Source organism: Amblyraja radiata, chromosome 1, assembly GCF_010909765.2.
Source record: "Amblyraja radiata isolate CabotCenter1 chromosome 1, sAmbRad1.1.pri, whole genome shotgun sequence".
NCBI classification, from domain to species: Eukaryota; Metazoa; Chordata; class Chondrichthyes; order Rajiformes; family Rajidae; genus Amblyraja; species Amblyraja radiata.
The window spans coordinates 99055132-99077027 of record NC_045956.1 but is presented as its reverse complement, the minus strand read 5'-3'; the positions used below and the strand labels follow the sequence as shown (position 1 = coordinate 99077027).

Sequence of the window (21896 nt, the reverse complement as noted above, 5' to 3'; positions counted from 1 at the left end):
TATCTAAATGTCTCTTAGATGCCACTAACATATTTGCTACTCTATCTATATTTCTCATAATTTTATATACTTCTATCAGGTCTTCCCTCAACCTCCAGCGTTACCGAGAAAACAAACCAAGTCTGTCTAAACTCTCCATGTAGCTATCATACCTAATTCAGGCATCATGCTGGTAAACCTTTCCAAAACCTCCACACCCCTCCTGTAATGGGGCAACCAGAACTGCACGCAACACTCCAAATGCGGCCTAACTAAAGTCTGATAAGGCTGCAACATGACTTCCTGACTCTCATACTCAATGGCCCGACAATTGAAGGCAAGCATACCGTATGTTTTCTTTACCAATCTATCTACTTGTGCTGCTATTTTCAGGAAATTTTCGATGTTATTTAATCGGTCCTCTTAAGTCCGCTCTCCTTTCCTAAAACCCTGTTATTTGGTCTTTTTAGTGCTGCCCCTCATTTCCACCTACAGGCAATTTCTAGATCAAAGGTGCTCCTCACCATCATCTGCTCCTTATCTTTTCGTGAACATTTGTTCCCACAATCCTTGAACTATCTGTTTACAGAATTAACATCCCTAACTAAACCTGTCATTACTTTCTACTCCTCTGCCAAATCTCCTCTTAACATCCACACTAACATTCACTATTCTATGTTTAGAAAGTTCAACTTCTTAATGGCCTTGATGCATAACAATGTGCATGATATGAATAACTATTATCAAGTTCATCTTGAGTGTAAAATGGTCAATGTGGACCAAAATGGGAGGGGTCACACTAGACTCCGATCAAACGATTGAAACATTTCTAAATATATATTCCTGGAATGCTTTGTATCACAAATTAATTTTTCTATTCATGAATTAAACACTATGGAATAGTAAGAGCACAAATTGTTCACAATACTACCAATACTACCAGAACGCACATTAAGAGTAGGAATAATGGCATTCTGCAGTTGTAAATATTAATGTTATGAGTGGGATTTATCCAGGGAATGGCCGGGAATTGTTCACCCCACTGTGCTTTTATTTTAAAAGGTGTGACTTCTTTATTAAAAAATGGATGAAACTCAAGAAACAAAGTAATTAATTAAATTACTCGCTGTTCTTTTCTCCTATAATCTTGTCAGATTATCAATTCACTTTCCTATTTATTGTATGGGTTTCTTCTCTGCTAAGATTGAAAGGTTGACAACAACTATTTGAGCCAGGATTGTACTAGGATATCAGGATGGGGTAAAGTTAACAAAGAAAACATGAGGCTGAGTAAACTATTTACTCGGAATCCCTAAGGGTTAAAACATTACGCTAATTCAGTTGCTGTAAAAACATGAGCATACTGAGAGTGTCAACCAGAGCAACAAAGTTAGGAAAAGTCATAGCAAACAAATAAGTTTGTTATCAGAAATATTTACTTTAATCCTGAGTTATTAGTCCCCTTGAATTAATGAATAATTCTCCTCTAAAGTAACAAAACCAAAGTATCTTTGAGTGACTTTTAAAATCACACTCAGCATATTAAAATATTTGTTTCTGTATACTTTTTTTTATGCACACACGAACAACATGGCTTAGCTTTCGGCTGCAAAGTTCTGACATTTGTAGTCTATTTGTAATGTTGAACCTGCCTTATCGGAACTGTAAGGTTGCTTTTTGGTAGGTGCTGTCTCCTGTGTCTCACTTGAATCGGAGACTGTAATCGGGCTATCCCTGGCAAAAATCTCAGTAGACTCTCTCCATATGCAGTCTGCTGTATATTTGCACATGAAATTTGCATGCTTTGGCCTGATCTGCTGACCTGTGTTACTAAAAACCTGTCGACTGTTGGAAGTAGCTATTTTAATTTTTAAGGCAGCATCCACTCGGTCTACGACGGTGTAGGTTCCAATGCTGCCGTCATCAAAACCTATGATAATGTTCAGATGCCGCTGTGAGAGACTGAGAAAAGCCGGAGTCTTGTAAAGTGAACATGCTCCAATGTTTTTCCCATCGGCCAACCTGACCACTGTTAAGATGGACATAGCCACATTGTCTACGTCTTCACTGCAGTTACTGGAACAAATGTACACCAGGTAACGACCGTCGCGTGACAGCCTCTGGCGCCAGATGATGCCAGAGGCGGGAACGAGACGCAGCTTTCCGTTGTGCAGATCCATGATGTTGATGTTGTCGTCGCCCCGTGACAAAATTCCCAGTTTCCCATTGGGAGATATCTGAAAATCCTCCAGGTTCTTGAGGAAATTATTGGGAAGCTGCACACGCCTACACACTGCTTCATCGGTCACACTCCATACAAACAGTGTTTCTGACGATGTAATGAAAACCACACAGTCTGGGGAATCGGGGATCAGCTTGAAATTTACAATGGTGGTACCATCCTCACAGCAGAACTTTTTTGTCACACTTCCAGTCCACAAGCTGACCGCCAGCAACTTGTTTTTTGAAACACCAATTACAAAGGTATTAGGGTATGTGATAAAAGCATTCTGCATGGGAACCAGAATATTGCAGACTTTCTGGCCAGTGGACAGCCTCCACACCCGAGAGACGCCTTGGTTACAGAGCGAGACTACAAACTGATCATTATGCGTAATCAGTAGCTGGGATATCCTCTGCCCGTTGATGCGAAAGATATTGTCCCCAGTGATGGTGTGCCAGATATACTGGCTGCCCTTGTCATCTGAAGTAACCATGAGCTCACCTGATGATGTGAGAACACAATTTTCCACAACGCTCTCATGTTTAAATATAGCCTCAATGTATCCAGTGTTAAAACTCCATTTGTGAACAGATTCGGAGCCATCCAGTGTGTAAATCAGTTCACCTTTGCCCGGCAGGAGAAGGCTTTGAATTGCTTTGCCGGTTTTGTCGATGTTTGAGATCGCCGTTATGATGTCGATATCCCAGACAGAGAGAATACCATTGCTCGTTAAAGACAGCAGCAGATTGTGTTGGTTTGATTTCACCAGTTGTACAATGGCTCCAGAACTTTCCTGCAAATTTGCCATGCACTGCCCGGTATCTCTCCGCCACACTAATATCGACGACATATGCTCCATTGATGCTATAATCGAGTCACCGTTTTTGGAGAGAACCGCTGATGTGAGGCGTTCATTCCGCTTTGCTTTGAACTTCTCAGCCACCTTCCAGATGCTGGTGTCCAATACCTCAATGCTGAAAGTCTTACAGATGAGGATTGCACTTTGGTCTTCCGACAGTTCTAGGCTGACCACTTCGTTGTCTTTCCCTCTGCAGTCAAAGTCCTCGATCAGTTGGGGGTTGGTAATTTCATCTATGTTCCACACAGACAGGCTGCCCTCATTATCGATCATCACCATTTCTTGAACTGTGGCCAGAATGAGAAGGGATTTCACGTAGCCCCCAGAAAATTCTGATGTCACCGTGGAGAGCTTTTCACCGCTCCCCAAGAGGAAAATGGTGGTCGTGTTCAAGTACTGCCCACAGAACGCGTACACTCCATCGGGAGAACATTGCACACAAGTAACTTCATACCAACAATGGAACTGGTATAGTGGCCAGCCGTAAATTAAATCAATCACATGCACGACTTTGCTGCCCTGCAACCATGCAAGGGCATGGTTAATTGATAAAGTGAAGCCATGAATGAAGCAGTTGCCTCCACCCGCAATGCAGTGCTTGGAACCCTTGACCTCCACCTCTGACAACTGGCATGAATTATGATTGTCGTATATCAACAGTGTATTTTTTGTCGTTGACACCACCAGGTACTTCTCATCGTGTGTGAGTTTCATCCCCAACACAGCAGAGTTTGCAGTTGTGATTTGCCGCAGAATCTGATGTGACTCCACGTCCCAGGTAGTAATGGAACCGTTCTCCAACGCGGCGATGACCACAGTGGGGCTTGACGTTGGCAGCACCTCGATCACATGGGCATGGCTGCTGGTCAGTGGGAGCCGTTCGGGGCTGTGCATCACGTCCAAGGAGGAATGCAAAGGCACAATCGAGCAGTACTTTGGGCCGTCCTTGTCGCACTCCAGTAAAAGGTGCCTCAGCTTTGGTAAAGAGCTAATGACAGGCAATAGCCTTTGCTGCAGCTCAGCGGACAGCGAGCTCGGGTTCTTTGTAACTTTCAACTTGATGCTTCGCAGCGTCCTTGCTAGAAATTTCAGTTCTTTCTCCTGCGAGTAATTGTAGGCAAGATCGATGTCCGACAGGACTTTGTCAAGGTGGCCAATTTTGATCATGGTGTACAGCCAACTGAAGTTCATGATGACACTGTACATGAGTTCATCTGTCCTCTCACTTCTGGTCAGGTGATGCAGCAGCTCTGTGCTCTTCCTATGATTCACAAAAAAGATATCGGGTTCCAATGGATTGCACTGGAAGACCCACGGCTGTTCAGGGACTTGCCGATCAAAGGTTTTCTCACCAGTCTCATTTTCTTTAATCATGCTTTTGATGTTATTGTCTGGAGGTCGGACCTGACCTTTCTCAAGCTGAAACAACCGTGGTCTCCCACCTGACCATACTCCTAAAAAGTAATCTGCCAGAATGCTGTGCATTTCCTGTATGTCTTCCTCGTTCTGCAGGTAGAGTTTCTGAGCAATCAGATGAAGATGGCGATTTGCCCAAACTAGAAGTGTGACGCTCCTCACCTGCCTCTCCACTAAATATCCGCATAGCTCCTCCTTCAACCTTGCGATGAAATGATATGGTATCCGCAGTGGATTCCGAAGCTCAGACTTTGTTGTGATTTCGTTTAGCACATGGTTATCAAGTGAAAGAACATCTTCCAGTTCCATTTCACTCAGTCCAACTTTGGCCATTGTGATAAAACCAAGAGCTCTTGAGGCCAGTCTTGATCCGCACTTATTTTCAAGTGTCCAGAAAAGATGCTCAATGTTATCATGTACCGTCCCACAAAGTGAGGTTTCGTCGACATCCTTGTGTGATCTCCACTGCATGATCTCGTGGTAGATCAGATTAACAAACATGGGCAGAGTACACTTTGACAGGGCTTCATTGACATAGATCTGCTGTCCAGAGGTGACCTTTCTTTTCACTTGCAGAAGCTGACACTTCAACATTTGACTGCAGATCTTCCTGTCACGTTGTGGCAACTCAATATAATTATCGTCCTCTTGTATCAAGCATCTCAGTTTTTGCAAAATGCCATGTTTGTTGGGCAGCGTTGACAATATTATCCGGACCGAGCGCGGAAGGTGAATGGGAAGCCACCACAATTTGCGAGCTTCCTCACCATCTGACAATTGCTCCACAGCATCAAAAATTAACACCAACGGCCGATGAAATGAAGACTCATTCAGTAGGTTTACGAATAAATCCCTCAGGTCATGTACTTTTTGAGGATAACTGTGTATGAGACATCGGTAGTTAATGGCTAATTGTTCACAGAGACTTTGCAGTAAGGTTTTAAGCTCTGTACTTAATTCAGTTGTTCCCAAGAACCTCACAGTTATAACTGGAACAGAATCGGAGCCCATTTCCTCTTGAAGCCATGAGTAGGCCTGAAATTTAAAACAGTGTTATAAGATGGAACTGATAGAGCAGAACACATAACATGATTTAATGTTCATTTTTATTACTTTATATATGTGAATACTTGAAAACATACATGAGATATAATTGATTTGCCGGATGCAGGTAATCAAAGGTGTCTGAAGATTAAAAACCACAATGCAACAATTTATAGTTTATTTTGCAATGATTGCAGAATATAATTTATAGGAAAAATATTGGTGGCTGGAATCTCACTTCACTAGAGCCCAAACAAAGTTCCGCCCAGTTAACATTCACTGAGTTGATTAAAAAACTTGAACATGCTGCATTTTGGAGATCTGATCCTACCAGATGATTTTCCATGAGGGGAAACCCTGAACTAGAAGTTCTGGTATAAAACTTAATTGTGATATTTCAGTTTAGTAAGCAGGAAAACTCAAGAATATTAAAATTGACAGCAAGAACTGGCCATTTGATGTTTGCATGAGTGCTGTCATGGCTGATCCTGCACTTCAGATCTACTTTCCCATCCTTTTCCCATATAAGAAAAGCAGGTCTCCCTACTGTTCATCTATGGACCTTCTACAGGGGCACCATCGAGAGTATATTGACCTACGGCATCACTTCCTGGTTTGGGAGCTGCAAGGCTTATGAGCAAAACCAACTTAACAGGATAGTGAAGACAGCCAGTAGTTGGTGCCCCACTCCCTTTCCTGTTGGAGATTTATCAGAAGCGGAGCATCAGCAGAGCCATGGATGCCCTCCACCGAAAACGGTGTCTGAGACGGGCTGGGAAGATCATTAAAGACCCCTCCCACCCTAACCATGGACTGTTTGCCCTCCTCCCATCAGGGAGACGGTACAGGAGCCTCAGGTCTCGTACCAGCAGGATGAGGAACAGCTTCTACAATTATACCATCACATTGCTGAACTTGGAGTCCCGCCGATAGATTTCTCCGGTCCCTCCGTCCACATTGTTTAATTATTCTGTATTTTTGATTATTCTGTATCTTCTTTTTTTTTAAATTTCTATATGCACTACTACTACGGACTGACGCAAAACTGCATTTCGTTGTACCCATACTCAGTATTTGTGCAATGACATTAAAGTTGAATTGAATTGAATTGAATTGAATCTCCATTATCTAGGAACCCTATCATCCATCACACCACATCTTCTCCATTCTGCCATCTGGGAAGAGGTACAGGAGCATCAGCTGCAAAACCAGCAGGATGCTACACAGCTTCTTTCCACAGGCAATAAGACTGGTTAACGAACTGTGTCCCCTCCCCATATATCATACACCAACGCATCTAACCTCGCCCATACTTTGACAGCTCGGCACCTGTCAAAGCAAAGCCACTGTTCGGTCTGAATGCCTGTTTTTATTTCAATTATTAGGCCTATTTTAGATATGGTAATTTTAATTTTTAAAGCTATATGTATTTATTCTGTTTTTATTAACTGCACTGACGGGAACTGATTGAGAAACAATTTTTTCGTTTCATCTGTGTATGTAAGTACTCAGTTAAAATGACATTAAAGTAAATACTGAATATCCCCTGATGAGTCCAGAAATCCACCCATCTCTCTATTAAAAACAGTTACAATCCAGATGTTTCTGCTGTGGTGAATTCCAAAGACTCTTTATCTTTGGAAAATAAAATCTTCAAGTCAGTCCCACGTAGCTGATGACTTATTCTGAATCTGAGCCACGACGTTTAGTTTAATAGAGATACAGCGCAGAAACAGGCACTTTGGCCCACTGAGTCCGCACCGACATACTGTAGGTCATAAGGACATAAGAGATCGGAGTAGAGTTAGGCCATTCGACCCATCAAATCTACTCCACCATTCAATTATGGCTGATCTATCTCCAGAAGTTCCAGACTCTTCTGTCTGCATTTAACTAGTCACCCTTCAAAAAAAACTTAGTTCAATTGGATTATGTATCTCTTTTTCTAAACTCCAGGGATTCTCAATGCCTCAGCATTATTCTGTCCAGGATCAGCATCACATACAATACTCTGGATTTCATCTCACCAATGCACTACAAAATCATATGCTGTCTTGCACATACTTTAACCCCTTTGTAATTTACTTTCCTAATTGCATGCAATTTGGTTATTTCAGTAAGACACTCAGATTCCTCTGAATGACATCATTTCCCAACCTTTCTTCTTTTATAAAATATGCCACATTTCTACTTATTCTACAGAAACTGATAAACTCTTGTTTCTCCACCCTATAATCCATTTACCAGGTTCTTGCTTGTTTATTAGCACAGTCATATAGCTTTGCTGCCTTTTTCATCCTCCTCGCGGCTTATTTCCCAAATCTGGTCAGCAAAAAGGAGGCCAAGTCAGTTGATGTTTTTAAGGCAGAGATAGATCAATTCTTGATTACAATGGGTGTCAAGGATTATGGGGAGCAGGCAGGAAAATGGGATTAGGTGGCAGAGGTGACTTGATGGGCCGAATGGCCCAATTCTCCTCCTATAATGTGTGAACTTGAAAATGATGCATTGCTCTGTTCCTCACCAAGCTCATTTAGTTAGTTTGAAAATAGCCGAGACCCAAGCACCAATTTTTGTGTTACTTCATCAGTTATGGCCTGCGGATCTGAGAATGATCCATTTCTCCATTTCCCATCTGTTAATAATAATTCTCAATCCACTCTGCTATACCACCTGCAATTCTATATGCCCTTTCCTGTGCCTTTTTATCTAATACTCTTGAAAATCTTTTCAGTATTTCCATGGTTACTCCAATTTACTTTGCTAATTACAACCTCAAAAATGCTAACAGATTAATGAAGCATGACTTCCCTTTCATTGATAAATGTTAAATCTATCGAATCATGTTAAGACATTCTAAGTGCATTGTAATCATTTTTCTGATAATGGGTTCCAGTATTTTTCAACCACAAATAACAGGCAAATTGGCCCTTATTACTTGTTTATTTGTTTCCTCTTTCAAATCCTTCAACCTTTCTAAACATCTCTGATCATGGAAGATATTTAATAGTGGACAAGGCTTTAGTACAAGCAGTTAAAAATCCAGCAGTGGACATCTTGTGGTGCTTGATGGCTGGGCACTAGTGGCAGGAGATCTGCCTGTGATCACTTGGAACAGCAGATACTCCAGGGCATTACTGGTTGCAAAACGTAAGAGCGAGTGTGACTGGTGACATCCTGCAGGGAGTGAACATTAGGTGTGGGCTGGATTTAACACGATCTGGTGCAATATTATGCAATGTAATACAACTTGTGGTTGGGAGTATATTTTGCCTTATTTAGGGAGATCAGACCTGTGCACAATATTCCCGATGCAGTCTCACCCCAAATAACTGGAGCATGACATTTCTATTTTACTGCTCAAATACTCTTGCAGTGGTCAGCATATCATTTGTCTTCATAATTCCTTGCTATAGCCACATGTTAACTTTCAGTGATTTGTTTATAAAAGGACCTGGATTCCTCTGAAAAAAAGCACCTTTCTATCTCATTTTTTAAATGATTTTATATTTCAATTTTTTCTAGCAAAGTGGATGACCTCACATTTTCCAGGTTGATGTTCGATTTACCCTGACCTCTCCCATTTACTTCACATGTTCTATTCCCCTCAGTGTTTAACCTGCCATTCAGCTTTGTATTATTGGCAAACTTGGATATATTTCTCTTCATCTTATTCAAATCATAAGAATATAGTGGGAATAGCTCAGGGATCCAGCAGTAATTCTTTTGGCACAGCTTGAGTCACAGCTTCCTAATACATTGTTCCTATTTGTTTCTATTTTTTGTCCTATAATTTCTTTTCTATCCATTAACCCAATCTAAACCCTCAATCTAACCAAATATTCTGAGCTCCAATCATTTCATGCAAACTTTATTAAAGGCATTCTGAAGGTGTAAATATATCACATCAACTGTTAAACTTTTCTCTGTACTACTCATTATAACCTCAAAACAGCTTTAGAGCTTTGTCAAAAATGATATCACATACATAAATCCATTATTATCTTAGCTTTAGTTTAGTATAGTTTAGTTTAATAATACAGCGCAAAAACAGGCCTTTCGGCTCACCGAGTCCACACCAACCACCAATCCCCGCACACTAACGCTATTCTACACACACTAGACACAATTTACAATTATACCAAGCCAATTAACCTACAAATCTGAAAATAGACACAAAATGCTAAACTCGGACAGACAGCATCTCTGGAGAGAAGGAATGGGTGACGTTATGGGTCGAGATCCGTCTTCAGTCTGAAGAAGGGTTTCGACCCAAAATCCTTCTCTCCAGAGATGCTACTTATCCCGCTGAGTTACTCCAGCATTTTGTGTCTATCTTCGGTGTAAACCAGCGTCTTCAGTTCCTTCCTACACGTTTAACCTACAAACCTGTACGTCTTTGGAGTGTGGGGGGAAACCGGTGATCCCGGAGAAAACCCACGCAGGTCACGAAGAGAATGTACAAACTTCATACAAACAGCACCCGTAGTCAGGATTGAACACAGTAAAGCAGCAACTCTACTATTGCGCCACCGTGCCACCTTCAATTTGTCCATTTGAATGACTAATTTCAAAGTACTCTTTCGCTATTTCCTTTACAATAGATGCTGGCATTTCCCTTTCCACTGATGTTCAGCTAACTAGTCTATATATCCCTGTTTGCTCTCTCCTTCAAACAGTGCATCGACTATCAAAATAGTCACTCCTTCAAACTCTGCATGTTGGTGGTCAGGTCCCCTACTGTTTTAATTTTGTAAAATGAGAAGTCATCTCTCTGAAATGCAGAAAATTCCTAATGAGCTTGAGAGGCTAGATGCAGGAATGATGAATTCCCTGGCTGGAATGTCTAGAATTAGGGGTCTCAGACACCCATTAAGGGCTGGCAATTCAGGAGAGAAATGAAAAAATGTATCTTCACTCGGATAGTAATGAATCTTTGGAATTCTTAATTTTCATTACTAAGGGAATAGAAAGATATTAGTGCAGGAAAGTGGAGCTGAGTTCAGAGTGCAGCCATAATCTTACCGAATCTCAGAGCAGGTGCAAGTATCTGAATGATCTACTCTGCTTTCTTATGATCACATATTCTCATGAATATTATGCTTGCTAAGTAAGATTGGATGGTAAGGCACAATCATCCTTTGTCATACCAGGCTGAGGATGAAGAAATCGAATCATACTGGACCCATCTAGTGAACTGATGTTAAAATAACATCTGCTACCTGAAGGTGGGTTATTTTTAATTCCCAATTTACTTAACTGTTTATTTAATATGAGACGACAACAACAACACAGATTTACAAGGATAATGCAAATAGACTGATGGATCCAATAAAAGCATCAGACATTATACAACAAAATATAGGCTATTATTACCTGTTGTGCCACCTTTGCCAGTAGAAGTGTTTTGCCTGTGCATGGTCCACCATATACCACAAGTGGGTTCACCTGTGCTGATTTGCAAGGCAGTATATACTTCTGGATGAGGTCCAAGGCTTCACATTCATATTGGTAGAAAGACGCATTCATTTTACAAAGGGACAAGTGCTGCAGAACTTCATCATAAAGTGCATCAGATTCAATGTCAAAGTTCTGTTGAACTATAGATTGAATAATGTCAATCATATCATCATAGAACTGCTTACAAAGGCCTTCAACATACTGGTTTTCTACATTCTCTGAATATCCAAGCTTCATATCGCAATGGGTAATGGATGTGTATACTCTCAGGTTGGAAGAGGCAACAATCGTAGGAATAAACTCGTCCCTCAGTTTCACAAGCTTTTCAATCGCAATGGGGTCTCGTATAAGTTTTCCATTGACCTCTATGATGTCCATGTACCGGCCCATTTCTGGATTCTTCACGTGACGGTCAATGTTTGCGATTTTCCTGATATAACACACACACTTCTTTAGAAATGCTGGCGTTTGGTTTCCCAGGGCAAACTCAAACTCATCTTCAATTGCTTCATGTAAAGAAACCAACATCTCATTACCTTTTGAGTAAGGGGTCACAGCAAGTCAAGATATTTGTCAAAATGAACTTTAACAACATTTAAAAGACTCTTGCCTAAAGAGATCTTTAGAAGCTCATAGAAAGCCTGGCACGGTTGGTTCTGTACTAGACCCTCTATTCCAAACGAAAAGTACATTATTATCCATTGGACTATCAGCTCTGATTTAATAACAAAGCAAGTCAAAGAAGGAAAATAAGCAGTAATGGTTTTCACTGAGCAGAATTAGTTGAGCATTTCTCTTCCTTGTATAATTGGCATCCACCATCTCAGTGAGCTCAGAAACAAGCCTAACGACGCTTCAGTAAATAAAGGGTCAAATGTCAAATGTATGGTGAAATGGCTGAAGAACGTAACTCCGATAAAATCAACAATGTTTTCCTCCCTTCTTCTGTAAACGTTAGTGAATATTTTCTCCAATATTTAGTAAGACACCACATTGGAAATTATTATTAGCAATAGCATCCAAAAATGTTACATGACAGTATCAATGTGCAGGTAAACCAAAGTTACATTTTGCAATGGTCTTGCTGAGTGGAAATTCTTGTAGGGGAATAATTTGCTGATTTATGAGAGGAAAGAGGAATGGGATTAATTAGGCAGTTCTTTCAAACTGCTAGCATAGACATGAAAAGTCAAAAGGCCCCCCTTTATGCCTTAAGATTCTCAGATTATGTGAGAATGAGAGAAACAGAGGGAAAATATTTTGAACTTTTGCACAACCAAGCTAATTTTACCTCAGTCATGGACCTTCAAACTAATCCTCTAGGAATATTACATAACTGTTTTTTTGGAACTGGATGCCTTCCAAATATTGTTGGTCCTAATAACGTTCCCACTGGTTTTGATATGCGTTTGGCTGAGTGGCAAATCTGTCACTGCACTAATTTATTTGAGTTTCACTGACATTGTCATGATATTTCTCATTACATAGAAACATAGAAATTAGGTGCAGGAGTAGGCCATTCGGCCCTTCGAGCCTGCACCACCATTCAATATGATCATGGCTGATCATCCAACTCAGTATCCCGTACCTGCCTTCTCTCCATACCCTCTGATCCCCTTAGCCACAAGGGCCACATCTAACTCCCTCTTAAATATAGCCAATGAACTGGCCTCGACTACCCTCTGTGGCAGGGAGTTCCAGAGATTCACCACTCTCTGTGTGAAAAAAGTTCTTCTCATCTCGGTTTTAAAGGATTTCCCCCTTATCCTTAAGCTGTGACCCCTTGTCCTGGACTTCCCCAACATCGGGAGCAATCTTCCTGCATCTAGCCTGTCCAACCCCTTAAGAATTTTGTAAGTTTCTATAAGATCCCCTCTCAATCTCCTAAATTCTAGAGAGTATAAACCAAGTCTATCCAGTCTTTCTTCATAAGACAGTCCTGACATCCCAGGAATCAGTCTGGTGAACCTTCTCTGCACTCCCTCTATGGCAATAATGTCCTTCCTCAGATTTTGAGACCAAAACTGTACGCAATACTCCAGGTGTGGTCTCACCAAGGCCCTGTACAACTGCAGTAGAACCTCCCTGCTCCTATACTCAAATCCTTTTGCTATGAAAGCTAACATACCATTCGCTTTCTTCACTGCCTGCAGCACCTGCATGCCCACTTTCAATGACTGGTGTACCATGACACCCAGGTCTCGCTGCATCTCCCCTTTTCCTAGTCGGCCACCATTTAGATAATAGTCTGCTTTCCTGTTTTTGCCACCAAAATGGATAACCTCACATTTATCCACATTATACTGCATCTGCCAAACATTTGCCCACTCACCCAGCCTATCCAAGTCACCTTGCAGTCTCCTAGCATCCTCCTCACAACTAACACTGCCCCCCAGCTTAGTGTCATCCGCAAACTTGGAGATATTGCCTTCAATTCCCTCATCCAGATCATTAATATATATTGTAAATAGCTGGGGTCCCAGCACTGAGCCTTGCGGTACCCCACTAGTCACTGCCTGCCATTGTGAAAAGGACCCGTTTACTCCTACTCTTTGCTTCCTGTTTGCCAGCCAGTTCTCTATCCACATCAATACTGAACCCCCAATGCCGTGTGCTTTAAGTTTGTAAACTAATCTCTTATGTGGGACCTTGTCGAAAGCCTTCTGGAAGTCCAGATACACTACATCCACAGGTTCTCCCCTATCCACGCTACTAGTTACATCCTCGAAAAATTCTATAAGATTCGTCAGACATGATTTACCTTTTGTAAATCCATGCTGACTTTGTCCAATGATTTCACCACTTTCCAAATGTGCTGCTATCCCATCTTTAATAACTGACTCTAGCAGTTTCCCCACTACCGATGTTAGACTAACTGGTCTGTAATTCCCCGTTTTCTCTCTCCCTCCCTTCTTAAAAAGTGGGGTTACGTTTGCTACCCGCCAATCCTCAGGAACTACTCCAGAATCTAAAGAGTTTTGAAAGATTATTACTAATGCATCCACTATTTCTGGAGCTACTTCCTTAAGTACTCTGGGATGCAGCCTATCTGGCCCTGGGGATTTATCGGCCTTTAATCCATTCAATTTACCCAACACCACTTCCCGGCTAACCTGGATTTCACTCAATTCCTCCAACTCCTTTGACCCGCGGTCCCCTGCTATTTCCGGCAGATTATTTATGTCTTCCTTAGTGAAGACGGAACCAAAGTAGTTATTCAATTGGTCCGCCATATCCTTGTTCCCCATGATCAACTCACCCGTTTCTGACTGCAAGGGACCTACATTTGTTTTAACTAATCTCTTTCTTTTCACATATCTATAAAAACTTTTGCAGTCAGTTTTTATGTTCCCTGCCAGTTTTCTTTCATAATCTATTTTTCCTTTCCTAATTAAGCCCTTTGTCCTCCTCTGCTGGTCTCTGAATTTCTCCCAGTCCTCCGGTATGCTGCTTTTTCTGGCTAATTTGTACGCATCATCCTTCGCTTTGATACTATCCCTGATTTCCCTTGTTATCCACGGATGCACTACCTTCCCTGATTTATTCTTTTGCCAAACTGGGATGAACAATTTTTGTAGTTCATCCATGCAGTCTTTAAATGTCTTCCATTGCATATCCACCGTCAACCCTTTTAGAATTAATTGCCAGTCAATCTTGGCCAATTCACGTCTCATACCCTCAAAGTTACCTTTCTTTAAGTTCAGAACCATTGTTTCTGAATTAACAATGTCACTCTCCATCCTAATGAAGAACTCAACCATATTATGGTCACTCTTGCCCAAGGGGGCACGTACAACAAGACTGCTAACTAACCCTTCCTCATTACTCAATACCCAGTCTAAAATAGCCTGCTCTCTCGTTGGTTCCTCTACATGTTGATTTAGATAACTATCCCGCATACATTCCAAAAAATCCTCTTCCTCAGCACCCCTGCCAATTTGATTCACCCAATCTATATGTAGATTGAAGTCACCCATTATAACGGTTTTGCCTTTGTCGCACGCATTTCTAATTTCCTGTTTGATACCATCTCCAACTTCACTACTACTGTTAGGTGGCCTGTACACAACACCCACCAGCGTTTTCTGCCCCTTAGTGTATCGCAGCTCTACCCATACCGATTCCACATCCTGCAAACTAATGTCCTTCCTTTCCATTGCGTTAATCTCCTCTCTAATCAGCAACGCTACCCCACCTCCTTTTCCTTTCTCTCTATCCCTCCTGAATATTGAATATCCCTGGATGTTCAGCTCCCAGCCTTGGTCACCCTGGAGCCATGTCTCCGTGATCCCAACTATATCATAGTCATTAATAGCTATCTGCACATTCAACTCATCCACCTTATTACGAATGCTCCTTGCTTTGAGACACAAAGCCTTCAGGCTTGTTTTTACAACACTCTTACCCCTTATACAATTTTGTTGAAAAGTGGCCCTTTTTGATTTTTGCCCTGGATTTTCCAGCCTGCCACTTTTACTTTTCACCTTGCTACCTATTTCTTCTACCCTCATTTTACACCCCTCTGTCTCTACGCTCACACATTTAAGAAACCCTTTCCCTTTAACTCCATCCTCCACTATCCCATTCGACACCCCACCCCCCTTATTCAGTTTAAAACCACCCGTGTAGCAGTGGCAAACCTGCCTGACAGAATGCTGGGCCCACACCTGTTAAGATGCAATCCGTCCCTTTTGTACAGTTCCCCCTTACCCCAAAACAGATCCCAGTGATCTAAGAATCTAAATCCCTGCCCCGTGCACCAGTTCCTCAGCCACACGTTCAGGTCCCGTATCTCCCTGTTCCTGCTCTCGCCAGCACGAGGAACTGGAAGCAAACCGGAGATAACAACCCTGGAGGTCCTGCTTTTCAGCATTTTTCCGAGCTCTCTAAAGTCACGCTGCAGAATATTCATCCCCTTTTTTCCGACATCGTTTGTGCCGACATGCACTACCACTTCCGGATGTTCACCTTCGCCCTTGAGGATTTTCTGCACTCTGTCCGTGACATCCTGGATCCTGGCACCAGGAAGGCAGCACACCATCCTCGCATCCCGTCTGTTGCCGCAGAAACCCCTGTCCGTACCTCTCACAATGGAGTCTCCTACTACAATGGCGTTGCCTGCCTTAGGCCTTTTTGGTTTTGGCTCAATAGCCCTATTCGCATCACAAGCCAGTCCGCCGCCCAGTGTAAACACCTCTTCTGTCCCGACAGCTTCTAAGTGGGTGAACCTGTTCACAAGAGGTACAACACCCGGGGACGTTGGCATTCCATGCTTCCCTCCCGTTCTCACTGTCTCCCACCTTCTCTCTTCCAGTACCTTTGGTGTAACAATCGTACTGTAAGACTTGTCGAGGAACGACTCCGTTTCTTGGACGAACCGGAGGTCATCCACTTGCTTCTCCAGCTCCCCAACTCAGCCCTTCAGGAGCTCTACCTGGATGCACTTTTCGCATTTGTAGCAGCCAGAGGCACCAGCAGTGTCCTTGACCTCCCACATACTGCAAGCATCACACTGAATCAGCTTGCCTGATATCTCCTTCTTTCGTCTCTCCCTCTACAGTGTTTTGCGTAGTCTCCTCTCCTCAGCCTCCTCTCCGAAGACTCTCGAGCCAAAGACTCACACTTTTCTCACAGGGCACTTCACTCGCAAGGCCGCTCACTCACTGCCGCTCCCTAAGAGCAGTCTTACTTAAATTGACTGATAAATTGCCTGATTTACCAATTTACAAACCAAATTCCTCAGTTTTCAACTGGTTTCCCAGCACTGACTCACTTCTCTCCTCCCACTTGGGCTAGAGCCAATCAGTCGTATCTCTTGCTAATCTCCTACTGCTGCTGCTGTTGTTGCTCCCAAAGCTACAGCAGTTCTGATTACTACTGGTATTACAATTACTACAAGTACTACAATTACTACTGGTATTCTATAAAATTCTATAAAATTCTATAAAATACCATTCTAGCCACAATGGAACTGATTTCATTTTCATTGCTGAACTATGTAGTAAATAAATGCAAGTTCTTACCTGAACAAAGATACTTCTTGGCTTTGGAACTCTCCATAGTTCCTCGCTCTTGCAGTAAGTTTACTGCAGTTTTTAAAACTTTCTTGATGTCCTCTGATATTTCCTTCCATTTCTTGGGGTTGGGGGAATTTATAGTTATATCTGTCTACATAACACAAAGTAAGAGATATCAAATCAATCTCATTCAAAATTGTCACAAATCTCTAAGAGTCCCTTGGACAACATTGCGTGGAATGTGGGGTGTGGATATATTTATTTAGATTTAAGTTAATAAATTGGAATGTGTAGCATGTCTTTTTAGGTACTATGCTCTTAAAAATCTATTTTTACCCAGTAGAGATAATTTCCGTGGATCGGGCAATTTGATAGAGTATTTTGCCTCCCAAAATTGATTTGAGTTTTTTGAAGATGTAATCAAGAAGGTCGATTAGGGCAGGTTGTAAACATAGTCTATATGGACTTTAAGGTTCTGCATGGTAAGCTGCTTTGAAAGATGGGATTGCACAGTATCCTGGGAGAGCTAATTGGGCTCATGATAGGAAGCAGAGGGTAATGAAGAAAGTTTTTCTTTCAGAGTGGAGCCTGTGGCTAACAGCTGCCTCAGGGCTCAGCCCATTATTTTTTATCACCTTTATCAACAATTTGGATGAGGATGTACAAGGTCTGGTTAGTACTTTTGCAGATGACATTGAAATAAGTGATTTTGTAGACCATGATGATGGTTGTCAGGAGGGGTCTTTATCAAGCTGGCCAAATGTAGTAAATGGAGTTTAAATCAGATAAGTGCAAAGTGTTGAAGCAGGATAGGAGTTTCACGGTAAACAATGGGGTTATGAGGTGTGTTTTGAACAGAGGGACCTTGGAATAACAAGCACCTATTTTCCTGAAAGTGGTGTCACAGGTGGACAGGGTGGCGAAGGAGACTTTTGCAAGCTGGCCTTCATCATTCAGGGCAGGGAAGTTGAGATGTTATGTTGCAGTTGTATAAGACATTGTTTAGGCTGCACTTGGGAGTATTGTGTTCAATTCTGGTCATGCTGATAAAGGAAATATGCTATTAAGGTGGAAAGCATGCAGCAAAGATTTACAATGGTATTGCCAGGACTCAAGGGAGTGAGTAACAGGGTGAGGTTGGGCAGGCTAAAAAGTAATTCCTTGGAACATAGGAGATTGAGGAGTGATCTTATAGAGGTGTATAAAATGTATTTGCAGCATCCAGGCTGTTGTGGCCTGTAAGTATTTGGTAGGTTTCAACAAGATCTCTCTTTATTTGTCTAAATTCTATAGTATAGAGGTCTATATACTCCATCTTTCCCCATACGACAAACCTGTAACCAGTTTATTGGTCACTGAACCCCCACAATACAATACAATACAATACAATTTATTTGTTGTCATTTGAACCTCATTGAACTCAATGACAAACATATACATTGTTAGATATAGAGACCAACACTGTACACACTAAATACAGTTAGATATCTTTACTCTTGTATTAAAATCCTACCATTTTCCTTTCTTAATGCTTGCTGCACCTGGATGTCGGCTTTGTGACTTATGTACAAGGACATATATGATCTTATGAACCTCAACATTATCCAGGTTTTCAAAATATATCTAAAAATACTGTTTTTTAATATTTTGCACCAAAGTCTATACCAATCATATTTTTCACAGTATATTGCATGTGCCATGTTCTTGCCCACTCAACTGTTGAAGCCACTTTACATTACATTCCTGATTTTGTAGGTAGCAAACATGGACAAATGATGTTTGTTCCCTTCCGCTAAAAATAAGATAATTCTCTTATTTAGCGGAAGGGAACAAACGTCGTTTGTCCACCTTCCCCCATAGCTTGTAGAGTGGTAGATCACCTACCACATTCATTTGCCATTCCTCTATTTTTTCTTTCATTTGTATTACCTGTCTTACTGGCCAAGGCCCAGTTTAGTTTAGTTTAGTTTTGTTTAGAGATAAAGCGTGGAAACAAGCCCTTCGACCCACCGGGTCTGCACCGGCCAGCAATCCCCGCACACTAACACTATCCCACACACAATAGGGACAATTTACATTTATACCAAGCCAATTAACATATAAACCTGTACGTCTTTGGTGTGGGAGAAAACTGAAGATGTCGGAGAAAACCCGCGCAGATCACGGGGAGAATATACAAACGACTTACAGACAATCACCCGTAGTCAGGATCAAACCCAGGTCTCTGGCGCTGCAAGACAGCAACTCCACCGCTATACCACCGTGCTGCCCTCTACTGGCCAGACCACAAATCACCCAGACTTCACATCAGAAGCACATTAAACGGACAAGGGAGCTCTGCTGCATTTAATAGATATCTCGTTCCATCCTATCTCTGACATTTGCATTGCTCTGCCCATTGTGCTGCCCCACCATCTGTGCTACGGAGACTATCTTATTTTCTCTCCTTCCATAGATGATGCCTGACATGCTGTGTTTTACTCATGGAACAGGCATTTTGTTCTCATCGCATCAAGAGATTACGATTCAAGGATATTTTCCTAACTTTCATGAAAATTATAACATTTCACCAACTTAGGGAAATGCCTGGCTGATTTCTTTTCACAGAAACACTGAGAATCTAATGTCAATTTGCCATGAGTACCCAGACACCTGACATAAATAATGGAAGGAGTGTCCCATCTCGGATGTACCCACCTACCACACTAATCAAGCATATCCTGCAGGCCTCACATTGACCACCTCAGAACCCACAGAACCACAATGGAACCAAGCCATCATCTACCCCAAGAGACTGTCTAAGAGAGGTGATTACTGGTTTATATTCCAGGTTTATTTAACTGAATATAAAATTGCCAACTGGTATTGTAGGATTTAAATTCACATCTCCAGCTCAGATTTCTGAGTTACTTGTTCTGTACACAACCATTGTGTTATCCTGCACACATTTATGTGCCATTATACTTGTAAACCTTTGATCCTTGTCAACCTGGATCACGTTTCTCACCCAATGTTTGGAATTTACCAGGATATGGCCAGGATTTGAGAGCCTGAGCTATAGGGAGTGGTTGAAGGCTAAGACTTTATTCCTTGAATAAAGGAGACTGACAGGTGATCTTATAGAGGTGTCTAAAATCATGAGGGGAATAGATAAGGTCTTTTACCAAGAGTTGGTGAATCAAGATCCAGAGGACATTGGTTTAAGGTTAGAAGGCAAAGATTTAATAGAAACCTAAGGGGCAGCTTTTTTTTTCATGCAGAGGGTGGTGGGTATATGGCAATAGGTAAGGGCCTGGTGCACTTGGGCGTCATTGCACGTCACCGCAGGTGGTGCGCGAGGATTTTGACAATTCCAAAATCCTGGGGCGCCGCGAGCTATAGCGCGTCATTGCCTACGCCACCACATCTCACCACGCACCATGCGCATGTAAATGTACGGCATGCGCGCGTTACGCACACGTCGTGCATCACGACGTGTAAATTATGTTGCGTAAATGACGCACAAATAACACTTAACTGGGACAGACCCTGTAGTTGAGGCAGGTACTATAACAAGATTTAAAAGACATTTGGACAGGTGCATGCATAGGAAAGGTTTAGAGGAATAGGGTCCAGAAATGGGCAAATAACCTAGATGGAGGCATCTTGCATCTAGGATATAATGGGCATCTTAGTTGGCATGAGCAAGTCGTGTCATGAGCCTGTTTCTGTGCCGCATGACTCTATGACCAGGTTAATGTAGAGCTCAGAGAAACTATAACATTGTTATCAGCAGAATATTTTAATTGATATATCCATCGCCACATCTCCTAAACAATAAATTGTACGTAAGTCATACATTACAGAAACCTGAGAAGAGCACATGAAGAATTTTCGAAGATATTCAAAATTATTCACAGCCCAATGAAAAAAGCACAATGAAAGCATTTGGAACGTTTAAGAACTTTACCACATTCTGTGAATTTTTCAGCATTTCAGACTTTGGTTTGAGGTAGTATGTTGGTGGGACGGAGTTTTCATCTCTACAGTACCACTCCTCCAAGACTTTTGTCTCCAGCTGTGCCTCCACAGCAGCATCCAAAATCATCTCAAATTCAGAAGTCTCAACCTCCCCGGGGATGCGAACGCTGCCATACTTTTCTCCAAATAGTCCCTGTGAAACCACAAAGAGGACAGCGCATTATTGAAGCTGGAGCTAGACTAGCCCAGCTGAACAATTGCCAAGATCACATCTCACTTCATACTCTTTACAAGAGGGGTGGATTCATTATTTCCCACAGTCAGCTCATTACAGCATTCATTGGGCTGGAACACAGTGGCGTCAGGGGTGAAATACCAGTGTCAGTCATTCTAAACGGGCAATTGATCAAGCTTAATGTTGCCCTTTGATGGCAAAGGTTTTCTGGAGGCGAATACAGAATACGTCTGGGGGGGGGGGGGGGGGGGGGGGGGGGGTAGCAGGTGCGATAGATGCCACCGCTTCCACTTCTGAGGTGCTGTCAAATATAATGATTCTTTACAGATCTACAAAAATTGAGTTTTCTTCTTCATTGATTGTTCTGAATGCGTTTCTATGACTGCTCAGGATGAGCCAGCACTACACTAGGATATAGATGAGTACGGGACATTAAGTAACAATGTGCATGTGATGAACATTTGGGATAGAATGGTTTTCTGCTGACTTATCTTGAGATCTTCTTTGAGGTCAACCAAAGTCTTACTAACCTGTGTGCACGTCTGCACAGACTATGCTTTGAAACTACAGCCATTATTGCTAAATCAGTGTTATCCAGATAGGGATTTCCAAGCCTGCTCTCCTTATCTGCACTACCAGTAAATTTAGCTGGCATGGCACTAACACAACAAACTTACTTAAGGTACACAAAATTGCTGGGGA

The 21896-nt window shown here is 42.0% G+C and overlaps 1 protein-coding gene across 1 annotated transcript in view; it reads right to left on the bottom strand.

Moving 5' to 3' along the window:
* Positions 1–309: 309 nt before the first annotated feature.
* nwd2 (NACHT and WD repeat domain containing 2) overlaps positions 310–21896 on the bottom strand; it is a 109818-nt gene continuing 88231 nt past the window's right edge. Inside the window, exons 4-7 of the mRNA XM_033026707.1 lie at positions 20949–21152; positions 17006–17150; positions 10899–11488; positions 310–5513 (exon numbers count right to left, since the gene is read on the bottom strand). Coding sequence (XP_032882598.1) covers positions 1575–5513; positions 10899–11488; positions 17006–17150; positions 20949–21152 — 4878 coding nt within the window. The 3' untranslated portion in view covers positions 310–1574. The remainder of the gene's footprint in view (positions 5514–10898; positions 11489–17005; positions 17151–20948; positions 21153–21896) is intronic.